This window comes from Aegilops tauschii, chromosome 1 (genome assembly GCF_002575655.3).
Source record: "Aegilops tauschii subsp. strangulata cultivar AL8/78 chromosome 1, Aet v6.0, whole genome shotgun sequence".
Taxonomy (NCBI): Eukaryota; Viridiplantae; Streptophyta; class Magnoliopsida; order Poales; family Poaceae; genus Aegilops; species Aegilops tauschii.
Genome location: NC_053035.3, coordinates 460,583,389 through 460,601,577, shown reverse-complemented (window position 1 = coordinate 460,601,577; position 18,189 = coordinate 460,583,389). Strand labels below are relative to the sequence as shown.

At 45.5% G+C, this 18,189-nt stretch overlaps 2 protein-coding genes and 1 non-coding gene across 3 annotated transcripts; 2 read left to right on the top strand and 1 right to left on the bottom strand.

Annotated features, from left to right (window-relative positions):
* Window positions 1-4,048: 4,048 nt before the first annotated feature.
* LOC109758808 (ethylene-responsive transcription factor ERF053-like) lies at window positions 4,049-4,730 on the top strand. The gene is made up of 2 exons (XM_020317676.1): window positions 4,049-4,415; window positions 4,648-4,730. The coding sequence occupies exons 1-2, from the start codon at window positions 4,049-4,051 to the stop codon at window positions 4,728-4,730; spliced, it is 450 nt and encodes a 149-aa protein (XP_020173265.1).
* Window positions 4,731-6,125: 1,395 nt separating this feature from the next.
* Window positions 6,126-7,024, top strand: LOC141025528 (uncharacterized). Its single transcript, XM_073501021.1, has 3 exons — window positions 6,126-6,227; window positions 6,323-6,372; window positions 6,702-7,024. Exons 1-3 carry the CDS (start codon window positions 6,155-6,157, stop codon window positions 6,837-6,839), a joined length of 261 nt encoding a protein of 86 aa, XP_073357122.1. The 5' UTR covers window positions 6,126-6,154; the 3' UTR covers window positions 6,840-7,024.
* A 4,653-nt stretch (window positions 7,025-11,677) lies between these two features.
* On the bottom strand, window positions 11,678-11,769 carry TRNAM-CAU (transfer RNA methionine (anticodon CAU)). The gene is given in 2 exon segments: window positions 11,678-11,713; window positions 11,732-11,769. It is a non-coding gene; the product is annotated as a tRNA-Met (tRNA).
* Between the last annotated feature and the right edge of the window lie 6,420 nt (window positions 11,770-18,189).

Genomic DNA, 18,189 nt, shown 5'->3' with positions numbered 1-18,189 from the left:
TACCGGTAATCCATATAGATCTTTCAAGTGTTGTTTGATTTGCTGCACATTGCCTGTTTAATTTATTAAATTATTAACGATGATGCATCGGTGTCTTATCCGTGCTATTACCGGTCATTGTACATGTCTTTGCAAAAAACACACCACCTAATGACCATATCCATTATGCGTATCCTGAGACTGGCGAGGCAATACAATGCAAGGTTGTTGGACGTTCTGAAAGGTACACATTTTATTTCCTTCCAGTTATAAACTGCGTGCAGACCCTTTTTTCATGATCAAAGATTATAATGCTTAAGAGTGAAAACTTTGAAAATCTCGTTCTTGTTAGAACAAAGGTTCCTTGTAATCTGGCCTTTTTAAAGTAGAACACAACTATTTGTCTCACATGGTATATAAATATTTCTGAAAATCACTGTGCCACGTAGGGCACTGCAGTTACTTCTTTCATTTCGTTATGAGAATTCATATAACATAGTAGATTTTTTATAATATTAGTTAGGGTTCATATTGCAACAGATCTAAAACAATTAAAGTTACATTCTGCATTTTTTTCAATTGGGAAGATCATTTCTTGCCGGCTGCAGGTTTTGGTTGTTTCTTTGCTACATGATTTCTTATGTTACTTTTATGTTCTAAGTGTACTTTTTGGTATACAACCATATTAGTTCACTAGAATATTTATGTCCCGTTGCAAAGCATGGGTAATTGCCTGGTAATACCTAAAAAGAACCTAAGCTTTACTTTCCTTCCATGTTGATTGCATCCTGCCTAGCCTTCATCCAATCCTCACACCCACCCCCCTGCCGGATTTTTCCTCCCACCCACTCCCCTGTCAGTAGATCTTCCTCCTTAGCGTAATGATAAATAGTCGAACAACCCCATCTCCCCCGCTCGCTCCTCGCCTCTCTCCTCAATCAACGCCGCAATCTTGCCTCCTTCTCCTCTAAAAAACTCGCCACCGCCACTCTAGCCCCATTCGCCGGCCAAACCCTTCAAGGACGCCGCCACCCTATCGTCTAGCTGCCACACGTGCTGATGTGGCTAACCCTAGCAGCCTTCGCGAGGACGCAGCTACCGGTGCGGGACAATATCATCGCCATTGAGGGACCACGTCCTCGATGTGCCGGCTAGCAATATTGGGATGATTGGAGGCGGCTACCAACACCATGGCGCAGCCATGGAAGCTCCCGGACAATAGTAATCGATCCGAGTAGGGAGAATTGAGTGCAGGCATACGGGCCTCCGTAGGCCGTTGCCTATGTAGGTTAGCATGGGATCTTCTAGCCTTTCTTAAGGAATAAGATCTTCTATGCAACATGTACATACATAACAATAAGATTGATGGCTCAGCTCGTTCGTGAATGGATGAATAGGAAGACCATGAGCTTAGGAAATGCAAGCCCATCGTAGAGAAACTTACGGCGAGCTGCTATGGTGGCGCCAAGAGAGAAAATTATGTATATTTCAAGATGCTTAGTTCGTTCTCATCTTGCTCATTTTTAGTGTTGCTACACTTTTTACTGTATATGTTGTTCGAATACAATTTTTTAACCGGTGCAATGGATAAACCATGATAGGGAAGATACCCGGGAGTACATTGAGAAACTCTCGTTATTATTTGACATTGTCGGGAAACTTTTATTTAATGTTCACTAATCCTTCTTCAATGTTCAGTCGTTGCCCACTTAAAATTAATCAATTTGTTAGAATGCTATATGCGTAAAATTTTACCACTGGGTGCTCACTGTTTTTTTCCTAGTTTTTTAGCCCAACACTAGATTGGTTGATAACATTTACTTATGACTTTACATTTTAAGGGGCGTCTTGTGCGGGGGCCGCCTTATCAAAGATTCAGTGGGCATAATCGGAATAGAAACTATGATCGACCCTTACGAGATGAGAAAAATAGGTAGATGGTCATATTTATGGACATCGCGTCCTTCCTTACACCAAAGTTCGTTCTCATGAAGAACGTTGTCGATATTATTCTTAAGTTCATTGATGGTTCCGTTGATAGATATGCCTCGAGCCATCTGCGGCTCAAGGCATATCTACCAACAGAACCACCAACGAATTTAAGAATTTGGGCAACATTGAAAGAACTTTGGTCTAAGGAAGAACACAGTATCCATAAATACGACCATCTGTCTATTCTTGTCATCTTGTAAGGGCTGCTCACAGTTTGTATGCCCGTTGTGCCCGCTGAATCATGCAGAAGACATCAATGTCTGCCCTTTAAAATGTAAAGTCACAAATAGTACTACCTCGGTGCTTATTTAATAGGCCCCCTAGTATTTTGAACCAGACTTTGACCATCCATATGACTAATAAAATATAAAATATATGCTACAAACGTACATTGTTAGATTTGTATTTGAAAGTGCTTTCCGACGGTATAATTTTTGTGACATATAATTAGATTTCATTAGTTAAATTTGTTGGTCAAACTTTAGCCCAAAATGAAAGGGACCTAATAAACCCGGACGAAGGGAGTACCAACCAATACAGCGTTGAGCTAAAAATCTAGGAAAAAGATCGCAGGCACTCATAGGCAGTGGTAAATTTTTACGCCACCTTCTTGAACAAATTGTTTAATTTCAAATGGACATTGACTGAACACTGAAAAAAGGTTAGTGCACATTAAATAAAAGCTTATCGACAATGTCTAATAATTATCAACCGGAGTTTCTCAATGGACTCCCAGGTATCTTCCCAATTTTGCTCCATCCATTGCAGCTGCTATAAAATAGAATTAGTATGACATATACACAAAAAAGTGCAGCAATACTAAAAATGAACATGGGAATGAAAGTAATACCTTTGAAGTATATGCAATTTTTCCTCTTGGCGCCACTATAGCAGATCGCTGTAAGTTTCTCTACGACGGGTTTGCATTTTCGAAGTTCATGGTCTTCCTCTTCATCCTTCAACGAATCAGCTAAAGCCATCAGCCTAATTGTTATGGATATACGTGTCGCATAGGAGATTCCATTCCTTAAGAAAGGCTAGAAAATTCTCTGCCTTTTTCTTACAAAAACATTAAAAAAATCAAGACAATTTATATTCGGTAGATTAGAGAGAGTACTTGTATAGCATACGTATAAGATGCATTGCGACATACCTCTGTGCTTGGATGGTTAAACTTGAAGGGCTCACATACATACTATTAAGATCAACAACCCGTCGCTGGAAATATTTAAAAGAATGATATTATATATGCACATGGTATTGAAGAGAAATCACTAACTTGTACTTTTAAACAAGTAAGGTAGAATTGTACCATTTGGAGTTGATGACCAAGCTATTGTTGCACCCAGGCACAAGCCGGTGGGCACTACACCAGACACTACACCAGGACCTGAATAAAGGTCGAGAAGTGTCCCTTTTGTCAATGGAGAGTCAGCCTCTGATTCAGCATCACCATCAGATGTGATCCTAGAATTCTTGTTATTACCTACAAGCAAGTCAAATGGTTGATTACCAAAAAGGCTTAGGTCTTATATTTGAATTTACGGGTATGAGTTGTAGGTAGACACTAAATTTCTAAGAGCATCTCCAGCCGCGCCCCCAACACGTCCTCCCCAGGCGATATTTTCACGCCGGCGCACAAAAATCGGCCCAGCCACGCCCCCAGAAGCCCATTTTTCGCCGGCTCAAGCCGAATTTGACGCCGGCAGACCCAAGCCGAACCCGGCGCGCTGGGGGGCGCTCGGGGGCGCCGGGTGAAACGGTTTTGGCGTGAACTAAACGCGGGCCCCCGAGTCAGCGACACGGTGCTCCTCGTCGCTTCGTCGTCCTCATCGCCTCGGTTCCCGCGGGGGGAATCAATGCCAAAGCTGCGGCGCGCTGCCGCGCCGGCATCCATTGATGCCTCACGGGCGGCGCAGTGACGGCGCGGCGCCACGCGTATGCTCGGCGACCACGCGGACGCCGCCCGCCCGCGACTATAAAAAGCCTACCCCACGCCGGTGGACGCACACTTCCCCTCTCCTCTCCACCTCCGGCGCTCATGCGTGCCTCCTCTCTTTCTCGCCTCTGCGCCACCATGTCGATGCGCCGCCTGGGCGCTGCTGATTTCCGCAGAGTCCGCGAGCGCCGCTCCGGCGTCTTCTCCTCCGAAATCTCGTTCGGCGAAAAACGGCTCAGTCTCGGCACCTTCGACACCGCAGAGGAGGCGGCCCGTGCGTACGACGCGGCGGCGTGGCGCCTCCGGCGGCCTCGTTGGGATATGAATTTCCCCGACGTGTCGATGAGCCAGCGCGCGCAGGATCTCGCGCATCTCCCGCGGCTTTTCACGGACGAGGATCGTCGTGACAACCGGAGGCGGCAACGTCGCCTAGCGATCGCGGAGATGGACGTGGAAGCCAGGAGTGGCGCGAACGCTTCCCGCAGGACATCGTCAACGAGCGCCAGTTTTACAAGCAACGGAGGACGGAGAGGGAGGCGAGGAGAAAGGAGCGAGCCGCCTATCGGGAGGACAAGCATGCGCGGAAGCAAGCCGCTCAACCGAACACGTTGTCCTGGGACTCCGAGGACGAGCGGCATGCTGACGCCTACTTGTAGACGTCTGAGGAGGACATTACCGAGTCGGAGTCGGAAAACAACGAGTAGTTGAACTATCTATGTATCATTTTCATTATGTAGTATGCTATGGTGAACTATCTATGTATCATTTTCAACTTGCCGGCGGCGTCGGCGAGGAAGGAGGCAAGCGAGGGGTGCGCTAGGGGCAATGACTAGCGGGCCCGGGCAAGGGAAGTGCGCAGCGGTTGGGGGTTGAAAATGAAAAATCGCCGGGGGGGGGGGGGGGGGGCGGGGGTCGGCGACTGGGGGGAAAACGCCCCTAGCGCCGATTGTATCGCCGGCTCGCCCCCAAGGGGCGATTTTTATGCGTCCTGGGGGGCCAACGGCTGGAGATGCTCTGAGGCTTCGTTTTTCTCCGGCAAGCTGCTATGGGAAGCATTTATTGCCAAGTGATAGGGCTTATAGGCCCTGTGTTTGGGTTTTTTCTTCTATTTTTTTAGCTTTTTTACTTTGGTCAAAAAGCCATAAAAGCTCCTGATAGGTGCCAGAGTTGAGTTTGAAGCCTTGGTCCACTCGGAAGCTAACCCATGGAGCATGGAGTGAGAACCAAATCAGCAACCAGCGCTTCTGCCTCCGCCTTGACGGCTCAACTGGGTAGGTTAGGGCCCCGATCAAAGCAAGCATGCAGCGGCAACATCCTCGTTTACTCAAAAAGAAAAGCAAATAATTACTCCGGTGCATCACAAAGTTGCAACCCGCTACCACGTAGGTGGCGGCCGGTCATCATTGATCCCACAGGCCACAGGTGCGGTGCTGTGCATGCATCTTGGTCGTAGTGGCAGCTTGCCCACAGGCACAACTCATGGACGCACGGAGAAGGATGATGATAGTGCATGTAGACGCACACATCACTGTAATCAGGATAGCTGGCTAGGCCGGATAGGCTACTAGGTTAGGAGTACCACATCACATGCATGTAACCACTGCATTTCATCCAGGACCCTTCTATCCGTTCGATCGTGCCCGTGCACTCACGCTGACGCATCGTTGCGCTCGTAGTCCCCTCCATTTCACCCTCCTACATAACTATCAGTAGGCCTTTCGTCCGTAAATATAAAGATGTTTTGAATATTTGAATATGAACTATATACGGACTAGAATGGTGAACAAACACACTAAAATATGTCGATATTTATTTGATTCAGAATTAAGTTAACATCTTATTGTGATGAACGGAGGGAGTAATTACTATTCCTCTACATGAACCACACGTGGTTCAGCACCATGAACGATTTTGTCATCGGTGTGCATAGTGAAAACTGAAAAGGCCAAACATTCGATGTTGTCGAGGACGACCAGACCAGCTCGTGCACTTCTGAAGCTGGAAGCACATGCATGCATCATCTCGGGCAAAGGAAGCACCATACGTAGTGGTTGACATTGTTCTGATCAGATTCATCACTGTCGCATAGACCAAATCAATGGTGGCCGGAATCATTTGCGCCATTGCAAAAAAGTTGCCGCCACTTGCCCTCTTACAGCTGCACACTCCACTCATCGCCAGTATATAAGGAGGAGATAAGATGACTAACTCGTAGCACAGGTAAGGAGTGGTACAAGAAATAGGATGGCTAAACTGACAATGCCCGTCTTCACTGCCGTCTTGGTGATGGCCCTGTTGATCACTGCATCATCTTCAGGTACGCTGCTTCTTCCCTCTTGCTTGTTTTTCATCGGTACGGTTTACCCTAATGCGGATGAGCCTAATTAGTTTATCTGGTTTCAACTCATGCAGGAGAAGTTTCAACGACAGAACGTGATAGGGATGCCTCCAAAGTGACAAAGGTCTGTATGTTTTTGACAGCAAGGTCTGCATATGTTAATAATCCGAAAGAATTGGTCGGTGTCATCTATGAAAAGTATGGCATTTTGTTAATTAATGTTGCTTGGTCCGTCTGAGAGAAATTGAAGGGAATGGCAGAGAGCTAGTGTCATTATGTACACTCTGTTGCATTATTTCTCATTTTCTCACATTCATGATAACAAAATGTCAAATGCTGATTGACTGAAGATGGTTCTAAACTACAATTGTGTATGGCTCTAGATACGTACACAGATCGACAGACAGAACTGCTTATAAAGTCTACTGATCTTTTTCCGTTTGTTTAACCCAGGGTCACACTTCTCTTTACCATCTTCAGATGCAGAGCCACAGCAGGATGAGGATTCTGACGGATTTTCTGGACTACGACTACGGAGGAGCCAACTCCAAACACGATCCACACAGGAGGCCCGGGAATGGGGGACATTAGGCACTAGATAATAGCTAGCTCTCCCAACCATTCGACAGAGTCCGGTGTTTTGGACTGGTGTCATGTGTGTGCGTATTCACTATTCAGGGCATTTTGTAATCGGAGACAGTTAGATTATCGATCTGGTAATGTACCACCATACTCAGAAAGATTACAAATTGCCAGATCGATTATTTGAGCTAAAATAATACTCCTGACAGATGAAAGAGTAGGGTGCATTACAAAATCGGGAGTATCTATTATTTTAGCTGTACTGTGATGCTGTAATCTCAGAGCTCAAATGAAACACTCCAAAGGTCCAGTTGGGCCGGGAAGGGAAATCTCAGAAGCAACCATGGCGATTGTCTGGATAACCCGTAGATACATAGCTTTCCCATCTTTTGTGGCTGATTAATATTGGTCGTAGGTTCTATTTGGGAGAAAGAAAGCCCTCGAACCGGGAATTTTCTTTAGCGAAGATAGGCATCACTTACGGGTCAATGTCAAACGAGATGGCTTAGCTAAGCTTCCAGTGTTAGTTTAATTGAAAAAAAAAGGAAAGTTTTTAAAAAGTTTGAGTAATTGGTCGCTGTTCATGATGATGCGCTGAGCTTATTCTGAATTAATTACATCAAAGATTCATTGTCGTTGACGCGCGAGGTACCATCTAGTTACTCGTATGTTTGGCCCCTTTGTGAACTAATTAGCAGCTTATTTTGTATGCGTGATACAATAATGTATGGGAAGATTGATTTGTTTGTGATGACCCTCGTATTGCGCTTGTTCTAGTTTTCCATGTCACAGGGATTAGTAAAGATGCCATGCCCTTTCCCCTGCCTTTTTTTCTTTCTAGAATACACCATAAATTTGAACTAAAACCACGACGAGTAATTTGGAACGGAGGGAGTATAAAAGAAGAGCCAGGTGGCTAATACAATGTCTTTGGTGTGCAACCTCGATGCCTCAGCCTGATTTTTGACACTGTTGTTTCAGAGGGCTTAATTACGTACTGCAAGTTCCACTTCATAGAAAACGGACAGAAAAGAGTCCAGGAAATGATTTGGCGCAGGATACAATTCCGACCTTCCATACTTGTAGCTGATGGAGAACTTGGCAAGGTAGTGGCCAATGACCTCAGCGGCAGGCTTGATCTCAATCTGGTCCAAGTTCTTCCCTTGCTCACTAGTCACTACTGCAATCTGGCTGTCTGCAGGACGATCATGCTGTGCAGATCAGTTTTTTCACTGCTAAAGCTGGCTTCAGGTGCCTTTTTTTTCTGTACATGTTCAGAAAACAAAGGATGATGAGTTACGGATGTTAATAACAAACCAAAAGCACAACAGATTTGGCGCAGGATACAATTCCAACCTTCCATACTTGTAGCTGATGGAGAACTTGGCAAGGTAGTGGCCAATGACCTCAGCGGCAGGCTTGATCTCAATCTGGTCCAAGTTCTTCCCTTGCTCACTAGTCACTACTGCAATCTGGCTGTCTGCAGGACGATCATGCTGTGCAGATCAGTTTTTTCACTGCTAAAGCTGGCTTCAGGTGCCTTTTTTTTCTGTACATGTTCAGAAAACAAAGGATGATGAGTTACGGATGTTAATAACAAACCAAAAGCACAACAGATTTGGCGCAGGATACAATTCCGGCCTTCCATACTTGTAGCTGATGGAGAACTTGGCAAGGTAGTGGCCAATGACCTCAGCGGCAGGCTTGATCTCAATCTGGTCCAAGTTCTTCCCTTGCTCACTAGTCACTACTGCAATCTGGCTGTCTGCAGGACGATCATGCTGTGCAGATCAGTTTTTTCACTGCTAAAGCTGGCTTCAGGTGCCTTTTTTTTCTGTACATGTTCAGAAAACAAAGGATGATGAGTTACGGATGTTAATAACAAACCAAAAGCACAACAGATTTGGCGCAGGATACAATTCCGGCCTTCCATACTTGTAGCTGATGGAGAACTTGGCAAGGTAGTGGCCAATGACCTCAGCGGCAGGCTTGATCTCAATCTGGTCCAAGTTCTTCCCTTGCTCACTAGTCACTACTGCAATCTGGCTGTCTGCAGGACGATCATGCTGTGCAGATCAGTTTTTTCACTGCTAAAGCTGGCTTCAGGTGCCTTTTTTTTCTGTACATGTTCAGAAAACAAAGGATGATGAGTTACGGATGTTAATAACAAACCAAAAGCACAACAGATTTGGCGCAGGATACAATTCCGGCCTTCCATACTTGTAGCTGATGGAGAACTTGGCAAGGTAGTGGCCAATGACCTCAGCGGCAGGCTTGATCTCAATCTGGTCCAAGTTCTTCCCTTGCTCACTAGTCACTACTGCAATCTGGCTGTCTGCAGGACGATCATGCTGTGCAGATCAGTTTTTTCACTGCTAAAGCTGGCTTCAGGTGCCTTTTTTTTCTGTACATGTTCAGAAAACAAAGGATGATGAGTTACGGATGTTAATAACAAACCAAAAGCACAACAGATTTGGCGCAGGATACAATTCCGGCCTTCCATACTTGTAGCTGATGGAGAACTTGGCAAGGTAGTGGCCAATGACCTCAGCGGCAGGCTTGATCTCAATCTGGTCCAAGTTCTTCCCTTGCTCACTAGTCACTACTGCAATCTGGCTGTCTGCAGGACGATCATGCTGTGCAGATCAGTTTTTTCACTGCTAAAGCTGGCTTCAGGTGCCTTTTTTTTCTGTACATGTTCAGAAAACAAAGGATGATGAGTTACGGATGTTAATAACAAACCAAAAGCACAACAGATTTGGCGCAGGATACAATTCCGGCCTTCCATACTTGTAGCTGATGGAGAACTTGGCAAGGTAGTGGCCAATGACCTCAGCGGCAGGCTTGATCTCAATCTGGTCCAAGTTCTTCCCTTGCTCACTAGTCACTACTGCAATCTGGCTGTCTGCAGGGTGATCATGCTGTGCAGATCAGTTTTTTCACTGCTAAAGCTGGCTTCAGGTGCCTTTTTTTTCTGTACATGTTCAGAAAACAAAGGATGATGAGTTACGGATGTTAATAACAAACCAAAAGCACAACAGATTTGGCGCAGGATACAATTCCGGCCTTCCATACTTGTAGCTGATGGAGAACTTGGCAAGGTAGTGGCCAATGACCTCAGCGGCAGGCTTGATCTCAATCTGGTCCAAGTTCTTCCCTTGCTCACTAGTCACTACTGCAATCTGGCTGTCTGCAGGGTGATCATGCTGTGCAGATCAGTTTTTTCACTGCTAAAGCTGGCTTCAGGTGCCTTTTTTTTCTGTACATGTTCAGAAAACAAAGGATGATGAGTTACGGATGTTAATAACAAACCAAAAGCACAACAGATTTGGCGCAGGATACAATTCCGGCCTTCCATACTTGTAGCTGATGGAGAACTTGGCAAGGTAGTGGCCAATGACCTCAGCGGCAGGCTTGATCTCAATCTGGTCCAAGTTCTTCCCTTGCTCACTAGTCACTACTGCAATCTGGCTGTCTGCAGGGTGATCATGCTGTGCAGATCAGTTTTTTCACTGCTAAAGCTGGCTTCAGGTGCCTTTTTTTTCTGTACATGTTCAGAAAACAAAGGATGATGAGTTACGGATGTTAATAACAAACCAAAAGCACAACAGATTTGGCGCAGGATACAATTCCGGCCTTCCATACTTGTAGCTGATGGAGAACTTGGCAAGGTAGTGGCCAATGACCTCAGCGGCAGGCTTGATCTCAATCTGGTCCAAGTTCTTCCCTTGCTCACTAGTCACTACTGCAATCTGGCTGTCTGCAGGGTGATCATGCTGTGCAGATCAGTTTTTTCACTGCTAAAGCTGGCTTCAGGTGCCTTTTTTTTCTGTACATGTTCAGAAAACAAAGGATGATGAGTTACGGATGTTAATAACAAACCAAAAGCACAACAGATTTAGCGCAGGATACAATTCCGGCCTTCCATACTTGTAGCTGATGGAGAACTTGGCAAGGTAGTGGCCAATGACCTCAGCGGCAGGCTTGATCTCAATCTGGTCCAAGTTCTTCCCTTGCTCACTAGTCACTACTGCAATCTGGCTGTCTGCAGGGTGATCATGCTGTGCAGATCAGTTTTTTCACTGCTAAAGCTGGCTTCAGGTGCCTTTTTTTCTGTACATGTTCAGAAAACAAAGGATGATGAGTTACGGATGTTAATAACAAACCAAAAGCACAACAGATTTAGCGCAGGATACAATTCCGGCCTTCCATACTTGTAGCTGATGGAGAACTTGGCAAGGTAGTGGCCAATGACCTCAGCGGCAGGCTTGATCTCAATCTGGTCCAAGTTCTTCCCTTGCTCACTAGTCACTACTGCAATCTGGCTGTCTGCAGGGTGATCATGCTGTGCAGATCAGTTTTTTCACTGCTAAAGCTGGCTTCAGGTGCCTTTTTTTTCTGTACATGTTCAGAAAACAAAGGATGATGAGTTACGGATGTTAATAACAAACCAAAAGCACAACAGATTTGGCACTTGTTTTACTGTTAAAGCTTGATGTCACACGAGTAACTTGGAAATTATGGGAACACTCAGACCTACTTAGACGCATACATTTGTACCACCCTATGCAGACCCCACCAGTTAAATACGTAGCGAAGAATGCCTCCCTCTGTCATTAGACCTGTCTGTATGAAGCGCTTGGACGGATCCAAGAAAGACAAGAAATGGAAAATCAAGAAATCTATCAGACTTGCTCAGGATCAGGCTGAACAAAAAAATAAATATATAAATAAGAAAAAGAAGAACCAGGTTCAGACATGCTCGGTTCACCTGATGAATCAGGTGCACATGCGGCGACCCAAGTTGCCACAGAGCGTTACATCATTACATGGCCCTTTTAATATGGTGGGGTGAGAGAGGCTCGAACTCTCGACCTCAGGATCACTCGCATTGTTTCAGCTATGAGACCTACGCGCTAGCCAACTGCGCCACCACCCCACTTGTTGTTTCACCAGCGAAACAAACCTACTTGTTCAGCAGATTTCATCTGGAGCTTAACTTGCTACACAGGACCAACTGAATCACGACTTCACGAGGGATTTTGACCTTGTCAATTCATGTATCGACACGTATTGGCACACACAAGATTAGTTTTTTTTCTTCTTTTCTTAGCGATAAAGGACACTTTATTGAATAGTGGGGAAGTTCATAGAAGGATACAAAAAGGAAGACAATGAGGACGGCGACAGCGACCAGCCCGTCTTCACTGCCGTCTTGGTGATGGCCCTGTTGTTGATCACTGCATCATCTTCAGGTACGCTGCTTCTTCCCTCTTGCTTGTTTTTCATCGGTACGGCGTACTTTACCCTAATGCGAATGAGCTTCAATAGTTTATCTGGTTTCAACGCATGCGGGAGAAGCTTCAACGGCAGAATGTATGCGTCTAAGTAGGTCTGATAGGGTGGCATTTTGTTAATTAGTTTTGCTTGGTCCGTCTAAGAGAAAGGGAATGACATTATGTACCACAATACATTATTTCTCATTTTCTCACATTCATGATAACGAAATGTCAAATGCTAGTTCTGCTGAGGTGATTGATTGAAGATGGTACCAAACAACAATTGTGTATGGCTGTAGATACGTACACACATCAACAGACAGAACTGCTTATAAAGTCTACTGATCTTTTCCCGTTTGTTTAACCCAGCTGGGTCACACTTCTCTAGATGCAGAGTCACAGCGGGAGACAGATGTTCTGGACTAGGACCACGGAGGAGCAAACTCCAAACACGATCCACATAGGAAGCCCGGGAATGGAGGACACTAGCTAATGCCTGAGTGGGCCTTGAGCCTTGTAATAAGAGTATAAGATAAGAAGGAGAGAGTGGTTATCTGTAAACGGGTGGACGGCAAATAGCCTGGGGATAGGATAGGACGAACAGCTGGTCTTCTTCCTCCTAGTTCCCCTCCTCCCTGTAATTAGAATTCCTCCATGAATACAGCTTATAGATCGTGATACTTACACATACTTGTCGTTGGGGGAACTTATACTGGTTTTCCTCAATGACAACTTGACAAGTATTTCGATACAGAGTGAGTATATGCCATTCGTGTGTCATGTGTGTGTGTATTCAGGGCATTTTGCAATCCGAGACAGTTAGCTTATCGATCTGGTCATGTACCACCATATATACTCACAAAGATTACAAAACGCCAGATCGAATATTTTTCGCTAAAATAATACAGTACGTAACTGCTGAAAGCCTAAAAGAGTGTGGTACGTTACAAAATCACGAGTATCCATTATTTTAGCTGCGATGTAATGTGATGTTGTAATCTCATACATCAAATGAAACACTCGAAAGTCCAGTTCGGGAAGGGAAATCTCAGAACCAACTGACCATGGTGATTATCTGGCTAACCCGCAGATACGTATCTTTCTCTCTGGTAACGTGCTAAACGTGGCTAGCTCCTCGATGTATCTCTAGTTCTCAACTCTTGATCGTGAGTGGACAGAGAAACACACATGTGGCATCCTTTGGAGTTTGGACTGTGTCGACCCTATGCCTCGCCTTGTCGTCCTACCATTTCCTAACTAATTTCCCTTGATTTTATAAGAGCGTTGCCCGGTCAGATCAAACTCCATCTTTTGTGCCTGATTAATATTGGTCGTAGCTTCTATTTCGGAGAAAGAATGCCCAGAAATTTTCTTCAGCGAAGATAGGCATCACGTGCGGGTCATGGTCAAACCAAACGAGATGGCCTAGCTAGCTTCTCGTGTTGGTTTTATTGAAAAGAAACAGAAGTTATTAAGTAATTGGTCGCTGTTCATGATGGTGCGCTGAGCTGAGCCTATCTCAATTAATAATTAGATCAAAGTTTCATTGTCCTTGACGCCGTACCAAGTATGTAAAATTTTATGGAAAAGGTAAGGCAATGTTTGGCAACACGGTATTTTTAGTGTGATAGAGGAATACCACAGTTTTTTCTTTCTAAAGAATGGTTTTAGTTTTATTATTTTGAATGTGTTTTCCGGAACCAACCAATGCATTAGGGAATCTCCAACGGCAACCTGTCGCATCCGTCCGCGGATAGGAGTGACTAGTCCGCGGACACGGATGCGGGAGGCCACCATCCAACCGTAGCCGCATACATCCGGCCTGCCTCATTTTTTAAATCCGCACGATCAAATAGCCGCATACAAAGTGTACAGACGTTCAAATAACCACATGCAACAGTAGTTCAAATTTAAAAATGTTCAAATATTACATCCCAACATTGTTTTTCCCTTTGACCGTCCACTGATGCTCAATCAGATCTTCCTTCAGCTGCTCGTGAGTTGGTCGATGTCGAATTTGTTGATGCATTTGAATAAACTCTTCAAATGTGGCAGGATTCTGGTCTGAAAGTTGGATAGGATTACCCATGTTCTCAAATTCTAGAGCTGCAGCAGCATCGTCACCCTCATCCTCGACGATCATGTTGTGCATGATCACACAACATGTCATCACCTCCCACAAGGTCTTCGGATCTCATTGTTTAGCAGGTCCACGAACAACTGCAAAATGGGCCCGCAGAACTCCAAATGCCCTCTCGACATCTTTTCTAGCTGCTTCTTATCTTTGGGCAAAGTGACCCTTTTTCTAGCCAACTGGGTTAGAGATGGTGCTAACAAAGGTAGCCCACGGAGAATAGATACCGTCAACCAGATAGTGGCAAGGGGGAGCTTTTCCTTCAGCCAGCCTCGCAAACAACGGTGATCGTTGCAGCACATTGATGTCATTATGAGACCCGGGCAATGCCAAAGAAAACGTGTCAAATCCAAAGATCTTGTGATGCAACTGCTTCAAGAATTATGGTGGGCTTCTTAACATGACCCTGATATCGCCCTTGTAAAGCCTTCGGGCTGTTCTTCCATTTCCAATGCATGCAATCAAGAGATCCAAGCGAACCTTACCACCCTCTTGCTTCTGAGATTACCAAGAGCCTATCTGTGTCTGCCACAGTTAGTTCTCTTAGGTGCTGAGGTCCGAACACCTCGACCACTGCAGTTGCAAACCTGACAATAGCATCTCTGCATGTGCTCTCAGACATCCGTAGATGTTAAATGGCTCCAAGATGGTGACAAAAACACTGCTTTCTTTCATGCTTGTGCCTCAGAGAGAAAAAATAAAAATACAATTAGGAGCAGTGGCGGAGCTTGAATGGGATGTTTGGGGGGGGGGGGCAAAAGGCAAAGTGTGCATGTTTGGGGGACCTACTGAGAAAAAATTCTTGTAACTATGTTCCTCCAAAAAAAATCTTCAGGAATGCACGTAGCTTCGCCACTGGTTAGGAGGTTAAGGAGAGAATGGAGTGTGGGTAGAGGGTGCAGAGCATTTAAAAGAGCATGTTGCTAGCTACCACTGAGAATATGGGCTTTACCTCTCCCAAATAAGGCCCTCCACTTCATTTGGCGTATGGCAACATACAACCTACCACTGAGAATGAAGTTGAAAAACATGGGAATGGATATTGACATTAGATGCCCAGTGTGCCTTAGCCCTCGGATATGATGTGGATGGTGGTCACTGTTTCCTCAAATGCAAAAAGGTGGAACAACTGTGGCGCTTGGCATAGATGGAAAATATTAGAAACAAGTTAGTGCTATGCAATGATCCCCTCAATTTGTTTGAGGAATTATTTCATCTGCCAGAGGAAGAGAGCTGTGTCCTATTCTGGCTATGGTTTTCTTTAGAAATGGAGGAGGACCCCCGGCCTCTGCATCTGGACGATGCATGCAGCCACTTTATTAATTATTCACATAAGACCTTACAAAGTCATACAACAGTAAGACTAAAGCCACCGTCTAGGCAACATCTGTCGCTACTCCTATCCAGTTGATGTCGGGATGCTGATAGTCTGGGCCTAATACCAAACAGACCTCGCAGCCAAACCTAACATCTATGACCTGAGGTCCCAACCAGGACGCCTGCCGGGTATGGGGCACCCACCAGTCCGGCGCACTCCTCAACCCGGACGCCTGCCGGGTATGAGGCCGCCGCAGCCACCTGCCACCAATCCATCTTCAGAGCTGTACTGTTGCATCTACCGTGCCAGGTCTCTCTGTCATCGACGCCACCACGATGCCAGACAGCGTCGTCCTCCTGCGCGAGTCCATCCTTACACATCGGACGCCGAATCTGCACTGCGCCACGCCGTCGAGATCCGTCGCCATCAATGTGTAGGATGAAGCACCGCTCCACCAAAGATGCGGTCCACTGGTCCCTCGAGCCCGTGCACACCTCCAAAAACGACGCCCCCAAGGGGGGAAGGACATAATGGTGGCATGAAAGAAATAAAGCTAACGTAGGTGACACAATGAAAACCATAGACAAAATTGTTTCCTCTATTTACTATCATTGTCAATGTTTTCAGGAATCTCAAGAACCGAAGGAGTAGCTAGAATCAGTCCGTCACGGCAAATGATCTCCTACGCCAAGTACATTCCTTAAGATAAATTCTGATGGTGCGTTTCATGAAGCATCAAATTCTAGAGGTTGGAGTTTTACTTTGAGAGATGATGAAGGCACACTTTTGGCTGCAGGAGGAGAAACCTGGAACTGGTATCCAGTGCACTCCATGTTGAAGCATTAGCCATGTTGTATGCAATCCATGCCACAGCAAGGATGGGAGGCAATCATGTTATCTTTGAAACTGATTCCATGGTGCTGAAGCAGGCGGCAACAAGCGAAGAGTATGATAAATCTACTCCAGGATCATTGTTTCAGGAGATAAAATTTCAGTTGAATGTTGCTTTTGATGTTGCTAAGCTAAATGTATGTCCTAGAATCCGTAACAATGCAGCACACTCTTTAGCTGCGTATGGTCATGGTCTAGGGAGTGGAGGGTGTGAGGCCTGGTTAGGCCACTTCCCTGAGTTTGTATAAAACTTTGTAACAGACGACTTAGCCAGATCGTCATCGTAATGGAATACATGAGTGTTCCGTTTAAAAAAAAAAAAAGACAGTCCTCGCTGCAACCCTCTGTGGTGGCTCTACTGGTCACTGCATCTTCAGGTTCGCTATTCCTTCCCTTTTGCTGCCTTTGGTTGTTCTTTCAACAGTTTATCCATATGGAACGACCTTCATTAGTTTATCTGATTCCTGCGCAGGAAAAACTTCAACGGTACTCCAGGAAGTAGTCATGACAGGGATACTTCGACTTCAAAAGTGATAAAGGTGCGTATAAGTTAATCCGGAAAGAATCGGTTGTGGTCATCTGTGAGTAGTATTCCTTTTTTGTTCTTGGTTATTAAGACGCTTTGCTTGGTCTGTCTGGGAGAAATGAATTAATGACAGAGCTAGGCAGTGGTGTTCTGTACACTCTGTTGCATTGCTTCACGCATTCGTGATAGCCGAGTGCTAGTGCTAACAGGAGATTGACTTGAGAGGGTACACCGCAAACGTATATGGTTTCAGATGTAGTACTGGATATACTGTGTACTGCTATGTTTGTGTAGTTACCCTCTCGAGATACGGAGTGACACACCCCGGCCAAACACTTTCGGGAAGGAAGGAACATCTCATAACCAACACACTCTTTCGGGAAGGGTCATGACGCACCGCGCCTTCTAATTTCTGCAAGCCACGTACTGCCTTCCTTTGGTACAAGTAGGAGTATCTGAATTTTCTTTCTTCGTTTACATACAGTATGATTCTTTTGACTGTGTATGCTTTCCTTGCCTCACCCGGTCTGTCTGCCGTCTCGGAGCGTTGCGTGGTCAGATAAGAAGGCCAACTTCGTTGGTGATAATCCATTCTTTGGTTTTTCTTGAGGTGTAGCTTCATTCGATTTCTGTGGGGAAGAAAAAGAATGCCCACGCTTTGAGACTTGTGTTGTGCAAAGAAAAGATAGGCGCTGCAGGTCACGGTCAGACGAGATGGCTTGGCTAGGTCGCTGTGCAAATGCAATGATGACGGGCCACTCCCACTCATGGCTGGGGTCGGAGCTGAGCTTTTTGGTTGACGCCTAGTAATTAATTAAGCAGCACTGTTAGCCGTCGCTAATCTAATATGGTTCATTGGCTCTGGCTAACCGGTTGTGAAGAGCCGCCGACAAAGAAAAGGAAGAGGCTTTCCACCGTCCACGTCCTTGAATTTTCCGAGCTCTCCGGAAACAAGTTATCGTGAAAGAGTCCTCCAAGAATTGATTAAAAAAAGAATCAATTGGTGGATGGAGCGTGCATGTCTGGTCGACTCGACCATTCCACTTCCCTCTTCCACACGTTTGTGGATCGGGTATCTCGCTCGATTTTGTTGTCATCCGCCATGCATGCATGCGTGGGTAGTCTGCAGCTTGGACACCTCATGAGTAGACAGAGAACACTCCCAGTAAGAACACCAGCAGATCGAGCATCATTATTGCACCACTGAGTAT

Bases quoted from the DNA above. Each gene is read 5' to 3' on its own strand.
- LOC109758808 (XM_020317676.1), top strand. From the start codon at position 4,049: ATGTCGATGCGCCGCCTGGGCGCTGCTGATTTCCGCAGAGTCCGCGAG. The intron at 4,416-4,647 runs GTTTTACAAGCA...TTCATTATGTAG, and splicing joins GACATCGTCAACGAGCGCCA to TATGCTATGGTGAACTATCT.
- LOC141025528 (XM_073501021.1), top strand. From the start codon at position 6,155: ATGGCTAAACTGACAATGCCCGTCTTCACTGCCGTCTTGGTGATGGCC. The intron at 6,228-6,322 runs GTACGCTGCTTC...CAACTCATGCAG, and splicing joins GATCACTGCATCATCTTCAG to GAGAAGTTTCAACGACAGAA. The intron at 6,373-6,701 runs GTCTGTATGTTT...TGTTTAACCCAG, and splicing joins ATGCCTCCAAAGTGACAAAG to GGTCACACTTCTCTTTACCA.